Source organism: Typopeltis vanoorti, chromosome 12 (assembly GCF_054136105.1).
Source record: "Typopeltis vanoorti isolate ZY-2024b chromosome 12, IOZ_Tvanoo_1.0, whole genome shotgun sequence".
Classification (NCBI taxonomy): domain Eukaryota; kingdom Metazoa; phylum Arthropoda; class Arachnida; order Uropygi; family Thelyphonidae; genus Typopeltis; species Typopeltis vanoorti.
This window is the reverse complement of record NC_143560.1, coordinates 102088330-102113419: the sequence shown is the minus strand read 5'-3', so window position 1 is coordinate 102113419 and position 25090 is coordinate 102088330. Positions and strand designations below refer to the sequence as shown.

The 25090-nt window shown below is 35.8% G+C and overlaps 1 protein-coding gene across 1 annotated transcript in view; it reads left to right on the top strand.

The window, feature by feature from the left end:
* LOC150101079 (P-selectin-like) overlaps positions 1-25090 on the top strand; it is a 337168-nt gene that overhangs the window by 20648 nt on the left and 291430 nt on the right. The window contains exons 2-4 of the mRNA XM_090401605.1: positions 190-248; positions 7953-8162; positions 18862-18954. Coding sequence (XP_090257731.1) covers positions 190-248; positions 7953-8162; positions 18862-18954 — 362 coding nt within the window. The remainder of the gene's footprint in view (positions 1-189; positions 249-7952; positions 8163-18861; positions 18955-25090) is intronic.

The following is a 25090-nucleotide window of genomic DNA, read 5'->3' as shown; positions in this document are numbered from 1 at the left end:
TCTTTTGTCATTTGTTACTCTACTGTCACACTTCCTACTTTTTTTTCACATTTGTGGTATTCACCTTCAAGACACTTCTTACATGCCAGTATATCCTTTTCAGAGTCTACATTTATTATAAACATTAGTGATTAATTTGTTTATAAAGTAAATACAAATGTATTAATATTTTATTTCATCTTATTATAGGAATCCTGTGCTTGCATGTTTAGACAGTGGAAAGTGGAGTGCAGAACTCCCATACTGTGGTATGTGGTATTTTTTTTAGAAATAAGTTTTGATGATTATTTTGATATGCCCGAAAATTCAGATTTGGTTGTTTTTTTTATGGAGAAAACTTAAGTAATAAGATGTTGGTATCTTGTCTGTCTACTGCATTTAGTGTGGAAATTGATGAGCCAACCAGAGCATCTGCCATCACTCGCAAAATGGTTAACTTATCTCTGGTTATCAAGACCTTGAAAAGTTTTTATTATTATTAACAGATTCCAAATGACAGTAGACTAACTGTGGGGAGTATCACTCGACCAACATCATGTCATGTTGGAGAGTTTAACAAAATCGTACCATCCTGGTGCGAACATTAAGGATGTAAGCAAGTCAATTAGAATGCAAAAGCAGAGGGTGAAAGAATTGATAGTAGTAACAGGAATGAATGATTTGAAAGGAGACAAGATGGCTATGAGAGAGGATTTGAAGGAATTGCTTGAGGTGGCAAAAGAGAAGAGTGAGAGAGTTAGGGTGGTGAGTCTGTTACCACGGTGAGTAAAAAGGAGGGCCAAAATTGCTAATGACTTTATGCGCAGATTATGCAGGAGGAATGGTGTGGAATTTGTGGATGTGTGGAGTGAGTTCGATGGGTGAAAGGATTTATATAAGCTGGATGGTTTACATTTGAATGGATTTGGTGTACGGAGACTTGAAAAGGTGTTGTTGAATGAAGTGGAAGTGGATGTGCAGAATCAGGGAAACTAGAGTTATTAAGGGGGGGGGGGAGTAGATATGCAGACTTTAGGGAGACAGTTGAGTGTATGAATGTGTGTAATATGCCCAAGCGAGTATGAAGGACAACAAATCAGAATGGGATAGTATAAGGCATCAAAATAGGGATGGGATAAATGGGCTTCTGCAATTCATGTATACTAATGCCAGAAGTATTAGGAACAAGAAGGAAGAATTTTTGGCTTTGGTTGGCGCTTCCAGGCCACAGATTATTGATATTAGTGAAACATGGCTGATAGAAGATGATATAGCTAGTGGGATTGAATGTGAGGGGTATGGTGTGTTCAGGAGTGACAGGGAGAATAAAATGGGAGGAGGAGTGTTATTGATTATAGCTGATGAGCTACAGCCAAGGAGTATATTAGTGGAACTGCAGGATAGAGAAAAGAGCACATTTGAGACAATCTGGTGTGAGATTGAGACTAGCAGAACAAAATATACAGTTGGGTGCTGCTATTGACCAGGTGATGGAATAGATGGTGGAGATACTATGCATAAGCAAATAGAAGAAATGAGTGGAAGGAGGGTAATTATTATGGGAAATTTCAACTATGGTAACATTAATTGGAAGGAGGAGAGGGCACATGGGAGGAAGGAGTTAGATTTTATGCAGTTATTAAGGGATAACTATCTATGACAGCATGTAATGGAAAATACTAGGGATCAGAGAGTGCTTAATCTAGTACTTGCATCTGAGAATTTGGCTGTAACGAATATGACCACATTGCTGCCAATTGGTGAGAGTGATCATAGGGTCTTGACTTGGGAGGTGGCTAAAGGTGTGAAATTTACAATTAAGACAGGGTACATGTGGAATTATCGAGCTGGTAAGTATGACAAGCTTAGAAGTTTGATTGGTTCAATGCCATGGCATGTAAAACTACAAGGGCTGGTTGTTGATAGTGCATGAGAGGCAGTTAAGAAGTGTTTGCATGAGGCAATGGCTGACTGTATACCTAGAGCCCGAATAATAAAACAAGTAGGAGTTAAATGGATGAATAACACCATTAAGCTTGAGCTGCAAAAAATGAAACAACTGTGGAGAGAATTTACGGAGAAAGGTGACCGGCAGGCACATGAACAGTATAAAGCGCAGGCCAGAAGGGTAATGAGTGTGGTAAGAAAAGAAAAAGCGGATTATGAAAGAACATTAGCCATGCAGGCTAAAGAGAATCCCAAACAGTTTTTTCGATATGTTACATGTAATAGAAAAAATGTATATGGTAGAATGATTTTAAAGAATGCCGATGGTAGGGAGGTAACCGAATCAGTTGATATAGTTGAATTACTGAGCGAGCACTTTGCAAGAGTATATCATACTCTTTGCAAGAGTATATTCATTCCTGCAATGGTGACATTGCAGGAATGAATGAACCAATAGCTTATACGGGAATTGTGGTGAATGAAGAGGAGGTGAATAGTCTGTTACAAAACCTCAATGCCAATACATCTGTGGGATTGGATGGTATACCAGCTCGTGTTGTACGTGAAGCAGCTAACGAATTATCGGTGCCCTCGACAATTTTTTGTTTAATTTGAGTCTCGGGTCTGGGTTAGTCATGAGGGGCAGAAAGAGGGGAAAATAGTTCCACTGCACGAAGGGGGGGTTCCAAGACTGCTGTTGTAAATTACCGACCGATCATCATATCAAGAATCGTTGTGAATGTCGTGGAGAAAATAGTCGAGAGAAAAATACAGGATTGGATAGATGAAAATGGGATACTGTATGGGGACAGCATGGTTTTATGAAGGGTAGATCATGCCTCGGTAACTTGTTCACGTTTTATAACACAGTGACGGCTGAACTGGATAAGGGTAATGGGTTTACAGTGATTCTACTGGACCTTACTAAGGCCTTTGACAGGATACCACACGGAATTCTAATCAGTAAACTGCAGCATATGGGGATGGATATAGGGTTGGTGAAATGGATAGGAAGGTGGTTGATTCAGGAGTAGAGTCCAAAAGACGGCCTGTGATTAGTGGTGTGCTGCAGGGTTCTGTTCTTGGACGACTACTTTTCAATTTGTTCATTAATGATATAGGAAAGGATCTGAGAGGAAGTGTTCATTTGTATGATGATGCAAAGCCAGATAGAGCAATTATGAGTGCACAGGATGTCAGAATTTTGCAGGATGATTTGGATAGTTTGGAGGACTGGACTAGGGAAAATGGATGTCAATTTAATGTGGTAAAGTGTAACATTATGCATTTTGGGGTGAAAAAGATTAGCAGCAGTATATCGCATTGGTGGAACCGTACTCCAGGTGATTGACGAGGCCGGGGATTTGACAGTGTTGGTAGATAGGGAGTTGAAGTTTAGTGGGCACATCGCAAAAGTGGCTAAATCAGCTCATCAAATCACTTGGTTGCTGAAAAATACTTTAACAAGCAGAGACAAACAGGTTCTTGTTCCTTTTGTATCGAGCCTGGATAAGACCCCATCTAGACTACTGTGTCCAGATATGGGCGCCAGGGTTTCTTCTTGAAGGGGAGGAGGTGGAGAGGATCCAGAGATGAGTGACCAAGATGATAGCAGGTCTATGGAATGAACCTTATGAGAACAGGTTGAAGATTTGTGGGTTGCAGAAATTGGTTGATAGACAGAAAAGGGGTGATATGATTGCGACATTCAAATTACTGAAGGGTTTCTATAAGATTAATTCAGAAGATATTTTTGAGAATAGGACTGGTGGTGGGAAGACTATGGGCCATACATGGAAGCTGGATAAGAGTGTGGTTAGCAAGGGTGTTAGAGCTAGGTTTTTTACTTCGGGAATGGGGAATGAGTGGAATAAGCTGCCAGAGTCTGTTGTGGGTGCCATGACTGTGAATGAGTTCACAGGCGAGGTATGATAGATACTGTGTGAATGTCGAATAGTTGTTCTTGACATGTTATTATTATTATTGTTCCGGGCAACTCCAAGGCGTCGACAGACTCATCGAGGGAGGCCCTAACATCATGTCAAGAACAACTATTTGACATTCACACAGTATCTATCATACCTTGCCTTGAACTCATTCACGGTCGTAGCACCCACAACAGACTCTGGAAGCTTATTCCACTCATTCACTACTCTCCAAGTAAAAAACCTAGCTCTAACACCCTTGTCAACCACGCTCTTGCCCAGCTTCCATTCATGGCCCCTAGTCCTCCCACCACCAGTCATATTTTCAAAAATATCTTCTGGATCAATCTTATAGAAACCCTTCAGTAATTTGAATGTCTCAATCATATCACCCTTCCTTCGCCTATCGACCAATTTCTGCAACCCACAAATCTTCAACCTATTCTCATAAGGTTCATTCCACAGACCTGCTATCATCTTGGTCACTTGTCTCTGGATCCTCTCCACTTCCTCTCCATCATGAAGAAACCCTGGTGCCCATAACTGGGCACAGTAGTCCAGATGGGGTCTTATCAAGGCTCGATACAGAGGAACAACAATTTGTTTGTCTCTGAATGTTAAAGTATTTTTCAGAAGCCAAGTGATTTGGTGAGCTGTTTTAGTCACTTTTGCAATGTGCCCCCTAAACTTTAATTCCCTATCCACCAACACAACACTCCCAAATCCCTGGCCTCATCAATCTCCTGGAGTACGGTTCCACCAATGCGATATACTGCTGCTATTCTTTTCACCGCAAAGTGCATAACCTTACACTTTGGCACATTAAATTGACATCCATTTTTCCTAGCCCAGTCCTCCAAACTATCCAAATCATCCTGTAAAATTTTGACATCCTGTGCACTCATAATTGCTCTACCCAACTTTACATCATCAGCAAACAAGTGAACACTTCCTCTCAAATCCTTTCCTATATCATTGATGAACAAATTGAAAAGCAGTGGTCCAAGAACAGAGCCCTGTGGCACTCTACTAGTCACAAGCCTTCTTTTAGACTCCACTCCTGAATAAACCACTCTCTGGTATCTCTCCTTCAACCACCCTCCTATCCATCTCGCCAACCCTATATCTATCCCCATCTGCTCCAGTTTACTGATTATAGTTCTATGTGGTATCCTGTCAAAAGCCTTGGCAAGGTCCAGTAGTATTACTGTAAACCCATTACCCCTATCCAGTTCAGCCATCACTGTGTTATAAAACATGAGGCATGATCTACCCTTCACAAAACCATGTTGTCCCCCATACAATATCCCATTTTCATCTATCCATTCCTGTATTCTTTTCTTGACTAATTTCTCTAAGACCTTAACAATGATTCCTGATATGCTAATCGGTCGGTAATTTACAACAGCAGTCTTGGAACCTCCTTTATGCAGTGGAACTATTTTCTCCTCTTTCCACCCCCTCAGGACTAGCCCAGATCCGAGACTCAAATTAAACAAAATGGTCAAGGGTACTGACAATTCTTTAGCTGCTTCTCGTACAACATGATGTTAGGGCCTCCCTCGATGAGTCTGTCGACTCCTTGAAGTTTTCCGTAATAATAAAAAAACTCATCACAACACATTCTTTGATGCATTTCATATATAACTCACTTTGCTCCATGTAAAAGGAAATCTATTACTTGTCCATACCTTTGTTCAGGAATGGTCTGTCATTCTTTCTCTCTCTTTTTATGCACTATAAATAAACACTTCCATATTAATAAGGTAATTTCCCTCACAAACTTAAAGGTTTCTGTCATGTCACTCTTGTATTGCTCACCAGGCTTTGCAGTTTACATTTCTTACACTTCTTTTCATAACTAATATTCCATTATCCTGATATTTCTTTAGTTCTCTCTGCTATCTGTGATACTCAGCTGTCATTCGCACAGTTGCAAATCAGACATTACAGTGTATATTTTACTGTGATATGAAACAAACAGGTGAGGGATCTATGCTAGCCTGCATAAATAATATTGCCCTCATCTGTCCAACTCTATATTTGAGTTCACACTAATTTTTCTAAATTATTGACAATTACAGGAGAAATACAAACAGGCCTATAGTTTGATACCTTCATTCTACTAACACCTTTGTACAATTGCACTATCTTGCCCTCCTTTCACTCTCCAGGAACCTGTCCTGTTGCAAGACTTTGATTAAAAGATCTGACCACGCCATTCAAGTGAATGGCATGGTCAGTTCCATAGCATATTCCCTTAAAACATATGGTGGAAGTCTTTATAGTCCCTTGCCTGATATTTAAGGCAGGGGGACTAGAATAGGAAAGTGAATCCTCTTCATTCACTTTTAATACTTCAGCACTACTTATCCTTCTAGGAATAAAAAAATCTACTATAGGATTAAAAAAAAAATTCAAAATGATCATTCAGTAACTCAACTATGTCATTTGCATTGATCACCCAAGTCCCATCTCTACTTGGTAAGGTAATCTGTCCACAATCATTTTTCTTCTTACTTGCTACATAGCAAAAAAACTTCTTCTGATTTACCTTCTACTGCAGCACTAGTCTCCTCTCATTTTCACATTTTTTCCCTCACATTACTGGTCACTTTCCTAGCTTGAGCCTTATATTCCTCATGCAACTGTGTTCCACCTCTCTCTCTCTTTATGTCTTCCATAATCTCTTTCATCTGCAATTTCTCTTTAATTTCTCTTGTCATCCATTTGATTCTAAATCACTTTGTCTTCTTCACTCAAGGTATATGATCTGCCATATATAATCTCAATTTTTTTTGTAAGTTTCTTGCATCCACTGCTGACCTCTCTTCCTTCAAATTCTTTTATCCATTGTACTGCTACAAGCTAGTTTCTAAGTCTATTATAGTTTCCTGCCCTGTAATTCCAAATAAATTCCTTCTGTCTTGATAACCTGTACATGCATATTCATCCTCCAATTCCGGACCACAGGGCTCTTACCAACTGGGGGAAAGTATGACATCTCAGTCACAATCTGATGCTATGACCAAATCCAAAACACTTTATCCTTATGTTCTCTCCATGACATACTGCCTAAGATAGTTGTCCCTCAAGAAGTTCAAAAATTCAGTTCCCTTAATAGCGAATGCTGCTTCCTCTCGTACAACATGAGATATATTGCTATAGTTGAAGCCCCCCCCCTCCCCCCCATAATGATCACTCACTTTGCCAAACTAATTTGCTTAAACATTTCCTACTCATCACCATCTGTGTTCCCTGGTCTATAGCAACATCCCACTAAATATCTTGTCTTATAAATGTATCTCACACAACACGCTCTCAAACCCTCATTAATGTTATTTTCACTCTGATTCTCTACCCTGAGAAGGCACAATTCATCTCTTTCATGAGTAGCACTCCACCACCTTTCCTATCTTGCCGAAATATGTACATCTTTCGATTTATATCCCTGTTAGGTCATCCTCTTCAGTTAATCAAGTTTTACTGATACCAACAATCTTCAGACAGACTAAGTCAATCAAATTCACGTTTTATTATATTATTACTATTATTTCATGACACCTAAAGGAGTCCAAAGACTCATTGAGGGAGGGCACCTACTCTACAAATCTCCATCTCCACCACTTAATTCCCCAACTATACCAATCACTACTACCATCATCATCTACACCAATGCCATTTATTTCCCACCACTAGTATTTTTTGTCTGTAAATTGTGTGTGATCTGAAGGCCAGTTTGTCTAACTTTTTAATCTTTATATATCTCTCCTCACCCAATTTTATTTAAAAAATAGAGAACCAATGAATTTTTATTTTAAATATTTCTTACAAAAGTATTATGCAATTTTTATTTTCTAAAATATCACATAAGTAATTTAATTGAAAAAAAAAAATCTCAAACTTCATAGGAGATTATTTTTATATGAAAGAAATGCAGTTTGCAGGCATTTCTGGATCTCTTTATTCCTCTCCTAAATTATGGGACTATTAGCTTGCTCTGATATGTTTTCATCTTTTTATGATGTGATTGGTGTATTGTAAAATTTGAAGTATGCATCATTTTTGTTAATGTTTCACAATATTGATATTTCATTTTAGCGGTGAATATAGCCTATGGCAAACCTTCAAACCAGTCAAGTACAGTACGTGGTGGTGATGCTAGTCATGCCAATGATGGTGACACAACAACAATTCATGAGAATAAATTCTGCACTGAAACTAAGTTGGAGAACTCTCCATGGTGGCAAGTAGATTTATTACACCAGTACTCTGTTCGTGTTGTGCGAATTGTAACTAGGGGATGCTGTGGTAAGTGCAAAGAGTTATTTATTCTTATAAAGAAACTTGAACTATGTTATTCCAGCTGACTATGAATTGTCTAAAAAGAAACATTGCACATTGATTAAAGCACATCAACCACTCCAACAAAAACTCTCAGATCAGATAGATCAAAGCTCTCCATTTCTGTGTATCTATCCCCCCCCCCCATATTCTTTCTTTATGAACACTGTTCCATCTTAAGTTTCTTTTTTCTAAATCTTCACTAATTTGACCTCTGAACCTTTTCTATGGTTTTCCCCTTGGACTTTTTTCCCTCAATTTTAATTTTAGACATCTTCTTGGTAATGCTTCTAAATGCACATTATCATTATATGTCCATATCACTTCAAGCAGGAGTTCACAAGTATTTCTTCCACACTTTCTAGGTCCAAAACATCCCTAATGCCCATATTTCTTATTCTATCTTTCCTTTATTTTGTCAACATCATCCTGAAAAACTTTAATTTCCATTGCTCATATCTAATGAGCAGAAAGCAACATTCTGTTAAGCAATAGGTTACAATTCAGTGGGACCTCACTACTGCTAAGTAAACTACTTACACTGTTAAAAGAAGTTTAGCCAAGTGAAATTCTTCTTAATAACTCTTAATCTAAACTTTTTATCAATAGAAGGTACACTACCCAAATATTTGAAGTTTTTTTTCACTATTATTCGAGACCTGCCCATTTAGTCTAAAACTATGGTCCATTTTATATTTAAATAGTAAAATGGACTGAAAAAAAAAAAAAGTGATGCATAAGCGATGTTGGATAGAGAAGCACAGATGTTGAAGATTTTTTTTTAAATAGTACTAGAAGAGTTATTCTTCATTCATGATCCTCTACATCAGATTTACACTGTATTTAAATGTACTGTTTTGTTATCAGTATAAATGGTTATTGTAACTGTGAAATTGATTTGAAATTATTTCACATTGAGCACTTAGAAATATCCAGGAATGTAATTCCTCTACTCATTATTTTTTTAAAAATATGCATATATTTGAAAATACACAGGATAATGAAAGAAATACTGGAAGAGAGAAGTGTTAAAGGAATGTGTAGATGTATGGAGTGACTTTGATAGATGAAAGGACTTGTATATGAATGGTTGCTTGCACTTTAATGGAGGAGTTAGACATCTGGACAAGTGTTATCCATTGAGAGAATGGACAATGCAAAATTAAGGAAACTAGAGCTGCTAGAGTGGAATCAGATTGTGTGCTTGTATAGGCCATTCACATGAGTGAACGTGGGAATGGGGATGATAAAATAATGTTGAATGTATTATCACAGGTAATTAATCATGCCATGGTTATTAAAAGATGCATGTAACTCTTGCATCCTTTCATGACCCTTGGATTTAAACAAAGGGATATTGATTGTTGTAGATGTGTATATTGGTGCATGTATACTATTGACAGAACTCAGCAGTAAGGGAGAAGAGTTTATGATTATACAGGTATCTCCACGGAGTCAGAAGACTCTGTGAGAGACCCATTATTCACACTAGCCATTATTCATATAATACCTATCATACCTCTCCTTAAATTCATTCACAACTATCTCTGAAAACCCATTCCACCCACTCGCTACTGCCCAAGCAAAAATTCTAGTCCTAACACCCTTGCTACCCATGCTCTTAAACAATTTTCATAGGTGACCATTCATTTTATCCCTTCCTGTTATGTATTGAAAACAATCTTCCTGTCAGTCCTATAAAACCCTTTAATAACTTATGCTTCTACCATGTCTCCTCTTTTTGCCTATCAGCTAGTGTTTGAAGCCCACAGACTGTCAATCTATTCTCTTAGGGAGCATTCCATAGACCTGCCACAATCTTTGTCACTTGCCTCTGGATCCTTAACACCATTTCTTCATCCCTGTAGAATCCAAGTGTGCAGATCTGCATCCAGATGTGACCTTATTAAGGCCTTATATGGGGGAAGAATAATGTCCCTATCCCTACTTCTCAGTGTGTTCTGCAACAACCTTGTAATCTGTGTTGTTTTGGCTACTTTTGCAATATGCCCTATAAACTTAAAATCCCTGTCCAGGGGTCACCCAAAGTCCCTGGCCTCATCGTTTTCTGCAGTTAAGTTCATTGAATATAGTAAACAGTTTGTTTAAATTAAGGAGATATTAAATCCCACATTGTTTCAAAACCGAATAAGAAACTCAAAGATCGGAATCAGAGAGTTTCATGCCAAATATAGTAAACTACAAAGTATCGGCGACTACTAGCGTAAGCCAAAGCACATAGTACAAACTAGGGATACTTGTAGAAAGGTGGATAAAGCTCTGATCACTATTCTTAGTATTTCCCATAATGTAAAACCCATCTCCTAAGAGATGCATGATGTTATACATTATGGTGGGAGGTCACTACCCAGACCGGTTTGGACCTTTATTGAGGTCTCATCAGTGAGTAGGTAGATCAAATTAATAGCGAAAAGAACTTATATACTTTGCTATATGAGTTGTCAAAAAGGTGCACCCATTAAATTACTTTTTTGTACTATGTGCTTTGGCTTACGCTAGTAGTTGCCGATACTTTGTAGTTTACTATATTCGGCATGAAACTCTGATTCTGATCTTTTGAGTTTCTTATTCGGTTTTGAAGCAATGTGGGATTTAATATCCCCTTAATTTAAATAATGTTACATCGCCGAAGTGAAGCCTATTGGCTCTTTATATTTAAGTAAACAGGTTGTTCTTTCCAAAGTGCATCACCTTACACTTGGCCACATTACACTGGCAGCCATTCACCTTTGCCCATATTGCCTGTCTATTTAAGTCATCCTGCAGGATCTCTACATCACTTTCATTTACTATTGCTCTTACCAGTTTTGCATCATCAGTAAACAACATTTCCTGTCAAATCATTTCCTATATCATTGATGTACAAATTAAGCAGAGGACCAAGTACTGAGCTATGTGATACACTACTGGTCACTAGCTTTCTCCTGGACTCCTCCAAAAACCCACTCTTTGATATCTGTCCATCAGCTACACTCTAATCCAAATCACCAAATTCATATCCATCCCCATTTGTTTGAATTTATGTAACAGAGTTCTATGTGGAATCCTGTGAAATGCCTTTGTAAAGTCTAGCAGTATCACTGAGTAGCCATTTCCCTTATTCAACTCCATTGTCACTTTATTATAAAAAAAAACTAAGCAGATTACTGAGACAAGGCCTACTCTTCACAAACCATGTTGTCCCTTTATAAAATATCATATTCCTATCCACCCAATCCTGAATTCTGTCTTTCAACAATTTTTCCAATACCTTAACCATCACTCCTGAGATGCTGATTGGACTATAATTTGCTACTTCTGTCTTGGAGTTGAGTGGGACTCTTTTGACCTCTTTCCACTTCACTGGCACCTTCTCGGTACTGAGGCTTAAATTAAACACCTTGATCAAAGGAGCTGATAATTCCCTTGCATATTCTTGCAATACATTGGCTGATATGTCATTTAATCCAATGGTTGTGTTCGCATTGAGATTCTGCAATATTTTAAGCACCTCCATTCTTCTATCAGTCAGTGTCACATATAGCATTGCAACATTACCACCTAGATGGTACATCCCTGCAGAATGCTCTCAGTAATTCAACTATTTCGTTTGCATCTATTACCTCTCCACTGTCAATACTTTTTAAAATCATTCATCCATAGTAATTCCTCTTTTTACTTGCCACATAGCAAAAGAACTCCAGAATTTCTTTTGGCTTCATCAGCTAGCTTTCTCTCATAATTAGCTTTGGCATTCCTTACCAAACAGTTCATCCTTCTTGACTGGGCCTTGTATTGCTTGTGGATATGTTGATCACATTTTTCTTTATAATCCCTTCAGAAGTTTTTCTTTATCTGCAACTCTTGCTTAATGAAGCTATTCATCCATCTTACTCCTACCTGATTTATTCTTCTGACTCTGGGTATACATTCTGGTACTATCTTTTTTTCAAACACCCATTCATGACCAATACCTTGCTCTCTCCAAATTCTGATATCATGGCACTGCTGAAAGTTGACTTCTCAGCTTGTTATAATCACCTGCTTTGTAATTCCATGTATGTCCCTTCTTAACAGAAAATTCTGCATTTCTAGCAACCTCCCATAGCAAGACTACATGCTCACTTTCCCCAAGTGGAGGCAGCATAGATAGATAGATTAGTTACTGTTAAGTTCTGATGCTATGATCAGATCGAGGACTCTCAAACCTTGTGTCCCCTCCATTACATGCTGCTTCAGTTAATTATCTCTTAGCAGCTGTATAAATTTCATTCATTTTATTCCCTCCCTGTGACTATTCCACTTTTCACCTCCCCATTGTTGAAATCCTCTATAATAATTACTCAACCAGCACTTATCATAGTAATTTGCCAGTACATGGCATCTACATTCCTACCCTTTAGATTATTGCAGCAACCAATTACATATTTTATTCTGTTAGTTTCTATATCCACTGCCAGAAATTAAACTAGGTTTGATGAAAACTTTTATGAGGATATTAAATGAGAATGGCAATGGTTTCTGTGTTTAAAAGAAAAGTTCTTAAAAATAAGTTATACAGAAATTAAAGAAGGCATGTTTATTTGCTTACGGGGTGCTTAAGGGTCAAAGCTGTATAACTGAGAGGAGACCTCCACATAGCCTTTAAAGGAATGCGGAGAACCGACCAGGGCTTCTGACCTAATGTCCAATCCTCACCTTCTCGTGGTGCACCCAGTATCTATTTGGATACTGAACGAACGAGGATGGGCTGGCAATTTGGGATTTATCCGACCAAATTGTATTCTTATTGGTTAAACCAAAATAAAAAATGATGGTACGACATGACAAAATTTCATGCCGGCTGGGGCATCGCCGGGTTAAACAAGGCCCCCGTTGTTTTCGCCAGGGCGAACAGCGAAAAGTCAGCTACTGGAACAAATCTGAAAACAAACCCCAACTCAACATCGCCAGAGTTAAAGATCAGTACTATCAACATAAGAAGCCTGAATGCAAAGAAATGGAGCTAGCTGAGGAATTAGATATGTACCAGATCGACATAATAGGGGTGACTGAAACAAAAAAGGCAAAAACTGGTGAGATTTTCTGAGCAATAAATACAAAATGTTATATTCAGGCAATGGCAATCAAGGAAAAGGAGTAGCCATAGTATTCAACACAAAATACGAGGCTAATCTTCTTGAATGGCAGTCAGTCTCAAGTAGAGTAACGTGGACAAATATGAGAATGGGGAACTGGACAATGAGACTTATTTGTGCATATGGTCCGACAGAAGATTCTACTAAGGTAGAAGTGGAGGAATTTTTTGAGGCTTTAGAAAAAGCAACTGACACAAAAAAAAATGAAAAGTTGGTCCTTGTTGGGAATCTAAATAGCAGAGTAGGAAATGATTGTGAGACATACAAAAAATATTTTGGGAAAATTTGGAGAAAAGAGAAAAGCTAATAATAATGGCAAATATCTGTTTGGATTTCTGCTCAGGACATGGACTGGTTATTACTAACACCATGTTCCAACATAAAAATGTGCACAAATTCACATGGAGAGAAGAGGCTAGGAATAAGAAAAGTCTCATTGACTATGTTATTGTTGATAGTGATGTTTTTTCCCTGGTGTAGGACACCAGAGTGTACAGAGGATTTGAAATTGGAAGTGATCGCTATTTAGTCTTGAGCAGGATAAAATTGAATTTCATATCGAAAAGAATAACATGTAAGAAAGTTTTAAAGTGAATAAAAGTTGAGCAGCTCTCAGATGTGAACTGTAGACTAAAATATACAAAGATTATTGAAGAAAAAATGAAAGAGTTTGAGAACAGGAATCAAAGCTTGCAGATTCGGTGGCAAACTCTGAAGAAAACATTGATTGATTCTGCCAGAGAGGCATGTGGTGAGGTTGTCTGTAAGGATAAAAAAATCAGAACTCCCTGGTGGACACAAGAAGTTAAAGAGGCAGTGAAGGAAAAGAAGAAAGCATATCAAAAGTTTCTGTCAAATAAGTCAGCTTGTGCTCTTAGAGAATATAGAGACAAATGCAAGAATGCTAAACACTGTGTAAAACTAGCTAAACAAAAGTCATGGGAGAACTTTGGCAAGAATATAGAAAATAAATATCAAGAAGGTGGTAAAATATTCTGGAGGTTGTTGATGAAGCTTAGGAATGGAGGAAAGAGTGTTGTGAAAGGAATTAGAGATGATGAAGGTGATATGAAAACGGGAGAAAAAGATATCCTTGAAGTATGGAGTAATTACTTTGAAAAACTGCTAAATGAAACAAGCAGTGATGACAGCAGAGTGGTAAAAAACACTGACCAGGCATGCAGTCAGGAATACATATCCATATTTGAAGTAGAAAAAGCCATCAAAGGCTTGAAATGTGGAAAGGCAGCAGGAGTAGATGATATTCGACCAGAAATGCTGAAGTATGGTGGTATAAGAGTCTTACAGTGGCTGCACTGCATAGTTCAGAGAGCCTGGACAGAGGGATGAATTCTCGATGATTGGAGTAGAGCTCTCATAGTACCCATATATAAAAAAGGGAAATAAAACTGCATGTGAGAATTACAGAGGTATTTCCCTACTGAGTGTTCCTGGCAAGATCTATGCAAGTATACTTGAGAAATGGTTGAGAAGAATTGTGGAAGAAAAGCTTGGTGAAGAACAAGCTGGATTCAGGCCAAATAGAGGCTGTCAGGATCAGATCTTCACTTTACGACAAATAGTCGAGAAAGCATTGGAATATAACAAAGATCTATATTTAAGTTTTGTCGATTTGGAAAAGGCATATGACAAGGTGCCAAGAGAGAAGCTATTCAATACGCTGCAGTTATATGGTGTCAATGGGGCATTATATCAAGCAATACGTAGTCTTTATTTGAGTTGTAAGTCAGCAGTTAGAATTGAAGGAAGTACAAGAAGATGGTTTAATGTTAAATCTGGTGTGAGACAAGGATGTACATTATCCCCTCTGTTATTCATTATCTATATGGATCACATTATGAAGGAAAGGGGCATTAAACACGATATCAAAATTGGAGATGTTAATGTCAGCTCTTTGCTTTATGCGGATGATGTTATACTTCTAAATAAATCCGCTACAAGTCTGCAAGATTCTCTGATTAAATTGAATAGCTGTTGTAATAGATATGGTATGAAGGTCATAAATAAAAAGACAAAGACAATGAAAATAGGCAGAATCATTGAAAATGTCAACTGTGTTGTGAATGGAGAACCTGTGGAACAAGTAAAGCATTTTAGCTATTTAGGCACGATTTTTACTGAAGATGGTAAATTAAATATAGAAATAGACAACCGAATCAGCAAAGCTGGTATGACGGGAAGTCAATTGAACAAATTCATATGGAATAAGAGAGAAATTAGTCGGAACACTAAATTAGCTGTATACAAGACAGTGTTCAAACCAGTTTTAACTTATTGATCTGAGAGCTGAGTCAGAAGTAAAACACTTGACCAAAGACTAGAGACCACAGATATGAGAGTCCTGAGAAAGATTATAGGTGTGAACAGATGCCATCAAAGGCAATATCATATTAAAAACGAGGATATTAGGAAAGAACTTGACGCATTCCTGTCAGTATCCAGGAATGCGTTAGCAGAGCTAATCTCAAGTGGTATGGCTTAAAACAAGTGTTCTCTGCCAGGTTGGCAGCAAAACGAACCATAGGAAGACCAAGATATAGGTGGATTGATACGGTACAAAGTTCCTTAGATGATAGAAATATAAAATCTGATAATGTTGGAGTCTTGACAAGTAACAGACTGATTTGGAGGAAAATTGTAGATAGGAAATTAATAATGATGTAATTTTTTTCATTTAGTACTATCATATCCTATACACCCCTTGAGGGTACATGGCAGGAATTTGATGATGTTTATTTGCCTCATACTTACAAAGAAAAGTGTAAAGTATTTTTTAATGACATCTTAAATGATGCTGTCAAAGCTGTATTTTTTTTTTTTTTTTTAGATTTGTTACAGGAGTGGGATGCAACTGGTCTTTGAGGATTTACTTTCTGCATTCATATTTGGATTTTTCACCTCCTACCTTGGATATTGCCAACAACAAATCTGGTAAACAATTATTAGGATGATTCTTATATGGAAGAACTCAAATAGAATTGCAATATGCTTTCTAATTTTTACTGGCACTTAATCAACATAACCTCTGTCGCAATATAAGTGTAAAATTGCAAGGAAGATTTATAAACTGTAAGTAAATTTGACAGTGGTTTTGAAGTAGTATGGTGTGAGATTGAGAAGAATAGAATGAACTATTTAGGTGGATCTTGCTATGGACCTGATAAAGAGGAGAATAGTGACCATAAAATATATATAAAAAAAATTAGCTAAACAAACAAAAGGGTGATCGTTATGGCAATATAGATTGGGCTGATGAAATACAATCTGAAGTAAAGAAAATTAATTTCTCAAGTTTTTCAAGGATAACAACCTAAGGCAGTATATAATGAAGGGTAAGCAAAGATTGAGATTCTTGAATTTGATTGTCTTATTAGAGAATGTCATTATAAATGAGGTGACAAATTTCCCTCTGGTTGGTGAATAGAGTGATTACATGTATGGTTGTCAACTATATAAGGACTTCTATGAGGAAAGGATATATGTGGAAATACAAGGCTCAGGAGAAAATTTGCAGTTGTAGAAAAAAAAATATGGAATTGGGTGGAAAGGAGATCAATGCAGCCTGGGTGCTATTCAAAAACTGTATCTAGTAGAAGCAAAGTTTAAATATATTCCATGGATAAGAAAGTTAAATAAGATAAGTGTGAAATGCATAGATAAACGAAGAGACTAAGCATGCAGTACAGAGGAAGAAGGCTGAATGGCAGCAACTTAAAATGAGCAGTAATAATCCGTTCCATGAGGATTACAAAGAACAGGCAAGGAGGGTGAGTTGATTGTTAAGGATAGCAAAAGTGCAGAATGAACAGCAGTTTGCAAATAAAGCTTAAAAAAAAAAAAAACTCATATAGAGTTCTTTCGGTATGTAGCACTAGCAGAAGAAAGAATGATTATGGAAGGATGACACTAATTCAATGGTAAAGGAAAACTCCTGTGGAAGATATTCTTTTCCTTTACCCCCCAACCGGCCATGATGTCTATAGATGTCCAGCTAAATCTGGATACGATTCTGTAACAGCTGTTGATCTATATGGATTGACCCTTAAGCACCCCATCCATATTCCTGGGATTTTTAAACCATCATTGTTAAGATTAGGGTGGTTGATTACAATTTCTCACGTCTCTTTAAATTTGCACTCATACCACATTTTTGTATGGTGTAATTAACAATGTAGTATTCTGTTTATTTTATCTGATATCCCTTTAATGTAAGGAATGGCTACAGTTTTATTGTAATCTAGTTTATTTTTAAGTGGAGTCTTGTGAAGAATTTTGTTATTTATTTTTAATGGTATAGATGACAACACAGAAAGATAGGAAAGATTTTAGTATCTTACCATGTTGTAATCTATACTGTTAAAAATAAGTAACATGTCCTAGAAACACATAAGCCTTTCCACACACTTGAGAATTTGTGTTGATAGTATTTTTGCTGTAGCCATTTTTTCAAATGGTGTTGCTGATAACTTTTTTATTCATCTTTAAGAGCTTGCTCATAGGAGCAAATCTTCAAAACCCTGTTTTTTTTTTAGTGTGTTAGTTACATCTAGTTTTTGTGTTGGGTGGTTGTAAGAGTTAATGTGTATATTTTTGGCCAGTAGGAAAGACTGTCAGAAGGAAGACATGACAAGTGTATCTAGAAAAGGAAGCTTGTTCTGACTTTCAATGTCAATTGTGAATTGTATACATTTGTGTTGTTTGTTTAGGTGGCTGTGGAAAGTGTATAATGTCTGGCAGCCATGAGCCCAGATAATGAAAACGTCGTCTACGTACCTAAGCCAAACTTGGGGTTTTAAAGTAATTTAGAACATGTTTCTCAAAGGCTTCCATATAAAAATTAGTAATTGGGGACTGGGTGAAAGCTAGCCCATGGCTGCAGGTAACATTTTGCAGGTAACAAAGTATTTTGCCACATAATATAGCCAGAACGTAATACATGGGCAGAGCACTGTGATATCCATTGAGAATTTGTCTTATAAAAGAAGAATTGTGTCATTGATTCGGACATTTGTGAAAAGGGCAGAGACATAAAAACTGGCTAATAAATTACTTTTATCAAGTACAATGTCCTTAATTTTGTTTACAAAGAGTGGTGTTTTAAATATAGAAGAGAGAATGACCTACCAACTCCTTCAGTGTTGACACTAGTTTCTTGGCTAAATGATAATTGGGGCTGTTGATATCTTCAACTATCAGCCAAAGTGTTATGTTCTGCTTGTGAATCATAGGCAAACCATAAATTCTCAGGGAACAAGCATAGTGCAGAAGTAGTTTTTTTTAACAATTGGAAGTTTATTTTGCACTTGGTTAGACTATAATAAATTTAGTTTAATCCTTTATCCAAGTGTAAGCAAACAAAGTTTGCACCTGAAAATATCTTCAGGACTTTTTTTTTGTATTTTCTGATTTTATTTGAGTGTATATATTACTAATAGAATAAACAGGATGTAATACCATATTATTTTCACTTGTTATGTACCATCATAACTATTTGTTATGTCTTCTAGGTCATCAGCCACTTCATGATCTTGAAATTAGAATTGGAAACAGCTCGTCACTTCAAGGCAACCGTTTGTGTGCATGGTATCCAGGAACCCTGGGTATGTAAAACAATTTAATTACATTATCAGTATGATTTTAAAAAAATGAGACAAATGAATAATAACAATCAAAGAAATGATCAGTATAATTTCCTAATATATACTCTAATTAGTGTACAGGATACTGTAACTACGTAATTAAACTTACATTATTACTAGATTCCTATTAAAATGTTGTATCAATTTAAAGTTATTTGTCAGGTCTCCAATATTGTCGAATTTAAATTTTGGTTTCCTAAAATTAATGAATCTTACTGCATCAATTCATCTTGATCTTCGTCTGCCTTTTTTTTACTGTCCTGCCATCACACGCTTGTTTTGCTAACTTTTTTTTTTTTTACTCCTGTTCTCTGTTCACAATATCATGTTCTTTAGTAGCATCTTTATTTTTAATGATTCTGACACTGATGGAGGAATCTTATTAAAAATGATGTTCCTTCACTAATGTCCCTCAGACTGCTGATAATGTTGGCAGAGTTTAATCAACTATTTTATTTAACCTAACTTGTAGTTCCATAACTTATAATTGTTCTGAACTCTATCATTACTAGTTTAGTGTTTTGACTAAATGTTTCCTTATTTCATATAAATATATACATCTGACTCCCTTAATATACCGATTTTTTTTCTTATTCTATTTTTTTTTAGTTTAAATAGCTTGTTTCTTAGTTTTTGTCTTTGTACTGTAGATTTTCATACTAAATTTGTTATAGCAAATATTCAATTTAGAGTCCTGAACCCCTATAGTGGATTTATTAAGTCAGTCCATAACGTACTTACATAAGGTGCATTTAATGTCTGCAGTTTTAATATCTGGTTTAATGCTATTTTATAAGATGATTCATATAGATGATCAATAACAGTGAAAATGGCATGCACCATGGTCTTTCTTCAGATTTTACATCAGGCAGTCTTCTTATTTATCCTTCTGTTCAAATTACTGATTTGCAACTTAAATATGTTTTATATATATAATATTTTTATTACGATAATGCAGGTATCACCATGGAGTCCAGAGACTCGCCATAGAAGATCCACACTAACTTTTATGCAAAATACCATACCTCTCTCTTTAAACTCATTCACTGTCAGGGCTCTCACAGCTAATACTGGCAATCTATTCCACTCACTCACCACTTTTCATGCAAAAAAAATATAGTCAGCACAACCTTACTACCCACACTCTTACACAACTTTCACAGGTGATGCCTAGCTCTCTTTATTTGTCATGTAATGAAAATTTTCCTTTGTGTTAATCTTATAGAATCCCTTTAATGACTTAAGCTTCTATTACGTCTTCTCTTTCCTTTCTATCAACTAAACTTTGCAACCCACACACCTTTTGATCTCTCCTTATAGGCAACAATCCACAGCCTGTCACTTGTCTCCAAATCCTATCCATCACCTCCTGATCCTCCTTGAAACTCAGGTGATGAAATCTGTACAGTCAAGGTGCAGCCAAATCATAGCCTTATAAAGAGGGATAATAACTACCCTGTCTTTACTTGTTAGCATGTTTTTCAACTTCCAATTAATTCTTTGACCTTTTACCAACTTTTGCAATATGCCCTCTGAACTTAAATGCTGTGTGCACTATTACCCCCCCCCCCCCAGTCTCATCAATTTCCTGCAGTCCAGCACTATCATTGTGATACACAGTATGTAACCTTTTCAACTTGAAATGCATAACCTTTCATTTTGTATCATTAAATTCACAATCATTATCCTTTGTCTACAATGGCAATTTATTTAAATCATCCTGAAGGATATCTACCTCACCTTTGTCAACTATTGTCCTCACTAGTTTTGCATCATCATCAAACTATTGAATATCCCCCTTAAATTTTTCCCTTTATCATTAATATACAAATTGAAGAGTAGTGGCCCTAGCACAGAACTCAGGGGCATTCGACTAGTCACTCTCATTCTCCTATGTTTACTCCACCATATACCACTCTCTCTGGTGTATGCCTGTCAGCTCCCTTCCCTGCAACCAGCTTCATATCCATTCCTATTTGCTCCAACTTTTGTAATAGTTTCCATGCAGTATTCTATCAAATGCATTTGCAAAATAAAGCAGTGTAATGGTGATCCATTTCCCTTATATAATCTGCTCTCACTTTATTGTAAAATGTAAATTACTAAGGCAGGGCCTACCTTTTACAAAGCCTATGCTGGGCAGTACCTTTAATCAACTTTTCCAATACTTGACTCAGCAATATATGTATTGGAACTATATATTGGTGATTCCTATATATGTATTGGAACTATCTTACTCTGTTTCCATTCCCTCAGAACTTTGCCAGAGCTGAGACTTAGATCGAACAACTTCATCAAAGGCAATGCCAGTTCTCTTACACATTCACATAGTACACAAGCTTACATGCCACCCAGTCACACCGCTGTATTCACGTCGATATTTTTCAATATGCTGAGTACCTTCTGTTCATTCACCTCAATTTTGATATTAGTCTCTGTTACATTGGCAACTGCAAAATCTCTACTTGGATGATACACCTTTTGGCAAAGTGTTCACTCAAGCAACAAACTATTTACTTTTTTTGCTTCTGTCGCCTTCCTGTGATAGCATTGATTAAAATCATCCTTCCATAGTAATTTTTCCTCTTACTTGCTATGTAACAAACAAAAAAACAAAAACAAAAAAAAAAGTCATTTGGATTTACTTTGGCCTGCTTAGCTAATTTTCTTAGAATCTGATTTGGCCTTCCTTATATAACTCATATTTAAGCTAAGTCTCACTTCTGGTAAAATCCCAAGAATGGAGGGCAAAATAGTTCCATCACATAAGGGAGAGAGTCCAAGACTGAGCAAACTGTAGACTATTTATCATCTTGGTAGTAGTGGTAAAGACACTGGAAAAGGTAGTCAGTGACAGAATTCAGGGGCTCACGTTGGGGAGTACAGGCATGGCAAACCCGAGATACCCAAGCTAGACCAGATCTTACTTCGTACAATATACACTTGGTAATATCACATCTGGTCTTCTACTCTTCTTTTCCTCTACTCTCCCTTACTTCTTACTCCTTCCTCTCCAGTGCTATTAGAGCAATTCGAGGGGGGGGGTGACTCTTTGCTCTCAAACTGTAGTCTCCACTATCTACTAAAAAAGGCAACCCTAGTTGTCTTAAGGTGGCAGCCCCACCACTAGGATTCCTATCATCATGCTAGTCACGTGACATAGGGAAACACATATTACTTTCAAGTCTCAACGAAATCCAAACCGGACAGAAAATGACAGCAAATTGGAAAAGGTTAAGAAACTTTGGAAAAAGAAAAACGTGGTGAAATATGCCACATGGAACATTAGAAGCATAGCACATAAAGAAGAATTAGATAAAAGTTTAAATGATGAAAATATAGAAATTGCAGTTCTTACAGAAAAAAAAAAAAGAAACTTAAAATAACAAAATAAACAGCTAACTACAATATCATATATAGTGGAGTGGACAAACAAATACATGCAAAAGCTGGTGCAATAATTTGGATCCATAAATCAATTAAAGCAAAAATAGCTCATTATACATACTGGAATGAAAGAATATTAGAAGCGCGATTAAAATTAAATACAGTTGCGGAGTGTATGCCCCTGAAGAAGGAAAAGAAGAAGAAAATGATTACTTTTACAAAGAGTTACAAGGAATATATGAAAAAGTAAATAAAACAGACCATATAATTATAGCCAGAGATCTTAATGCCAGAATAGGAATGAAAAAAATTAACAATAATATACAAAAATTTGGAGAACCAACAGTAAAAAAAATGGAAAACGACTCATTGATTATACAGTATATAATAATTTAAAAATAATGAATATATTTTATAAACATAAAAATATACATAAATATACGTAGTGTGCAAGAGGACAAAAATCAATAATAGACTACTTTATAGCAAATGAAAAAGCAGCAAACCTCTTCCTAGACATTAAAGTTAGAAGGAGGCTCAAAATTTACACAGATCACTATGTAGTACAGGCAAAACTAAGATTTCCAACCAAACTGGCTACAAAAAAATACAAAAAAATAAACAAACTAGAGAAACAAAATCTAATTACAATGTAAGACTACTAAATGATTCAAGTATAAGAAATTTATACCAACAGAAGATTAATAACTACTTAGAAAAAAATACAAGAAAATGAAGACATTGAGAAAGAATGGAATAATATAAAAGAAATTATCACATCAGCATCATATAAAAGTCTAGGAACACACAAAAAAAATCATAAAAATAAAAAAATTAAATATATGGGACAATGAAATAAAACCAATAATTGAAAATAAGCTGGCTTTTAAAAGATGGTTAAGTAACAAAAAACAAGAGGATGAAACTGAGAATGAAAAAAGACGAGCAATAGCCAAAAGAGAAACCAGAAAGAGATGCAGAGAGAGTTGGGAAAAAATTGTATCTTATCTAGAGAATGACATATACAAAATAAGACCCAGTGTGTACAAAATACTAAAACACATGAATGCAGATATAAAAGAAACTGCGAATATAAATTGTGAAATAGATGTAAAAGAATTCTTGGATTACTTTAGATCTTTGGACAGATAATACTTAACATCAAAAATAATTACACCAGAAACTTACAAAATACCTTAAATGATATGATAACAATGAAAGAATTAAAGGACAACCTAAATAAAATAAAAAATGGCAAATCAGCAAGAGAAGATGGGATAAACTCTGAACTGAATAAATTTGATGGGAAAAAAATTTCATCAAAGATTATTAAAATTTTTAAATAAAATATATACAAATGGACAAATACCAATAGAATGGAATACAAGCATAGTAATGCCTATATTTAAAAAAGGGGATAAAACAAAACCTGCTAACTACAGTGGTATTAGTTTATTGAATACATGCTACAAAATATATAGCAGAATACTTAATGAAAAACTAAAAATATACAGTGAAAAAATATTATTAGAATGTCAAAATGGATTTAGAAAAGGATGCTCTACAATGGATGCAGCTTTCTGTTTAAAACTACTTATAGAAAAAAGATGATTTAATTTGGAAACTCATCTTTTGTTTATAGATTACGAAAAAGCATTTGACAAAGTAAAAAGATATATACTGTTTGATATATTACAAAGAATAAATATACCTAATATTTTATTACATGTAATATTGAATATATATAAAGATAATAAAATAAATGAAAAGTTGTCTGAAAAACAATCTATAAACCAAGGAGTAAGACAGGGATGCCCATGTCCAACACTTTTCAATATTTATATTAATGAAATATTAATACAGTGGAACACCTTAAACAATCATGGTATAGAAATTTCCCGGAATAATAACAAAATGAATACGCTATTATTTGCAGATGATCAGGTAATAATATCAGATAAGGAAGACAATTTACAAAGAGCAATATATAATTTAAACATTATAATAGAACAGTTTGGAATGAAAATTTCCATAGATAAAACTAAAATAATGGCATTTTGTGGACAAATTCAGTTAGAAGCAAAATAGTTATTAATAATTAAATAATAGAACAGATAAATACTTTCAGTTATCTTGGATGTGAAATATCATACAAAGGAGAAAAGGCATAAAATTAAAAACTTGAAAATGTTTACAGGTTATAGGCCTGATAAATAGAACATTCAACCCAAATCTAGTACAAAAAGAAACATGCTTGAAAATATACAGTACTTTAGCAGTGCCCATATTATATATGCCAGTGAAATTTGGGCGATAAACAAAGAATAAAAACAAGTGAAATTAGATTTATGAGAAGAACTGCAAAATACACATTATTAGATCAAAAAAGGAACAAAGACATTTTAAAAGAACTAAATCAATAGAAGAAAAACTAAACAATTATAAACAAAAATGGATTGAACATGTAAACCGAATCACCAACATTCTAAACAAATACTAATATAAAATATAAGCCAATTGGAAAGAGAAGGCAGGGTAGACCTCAAAAAAGGATATTGGATGGATAATGAGACCAGAACAGACCAATATGGTCTATACCCATAATTAGTGTTATGATGATGCACTGGAAAAGTTAGTCAGTGACAGAATTCAGGATTGGATAGATAAGAATATTATACACTATTGGGACTGCATGGCATTGTGAAGTCTT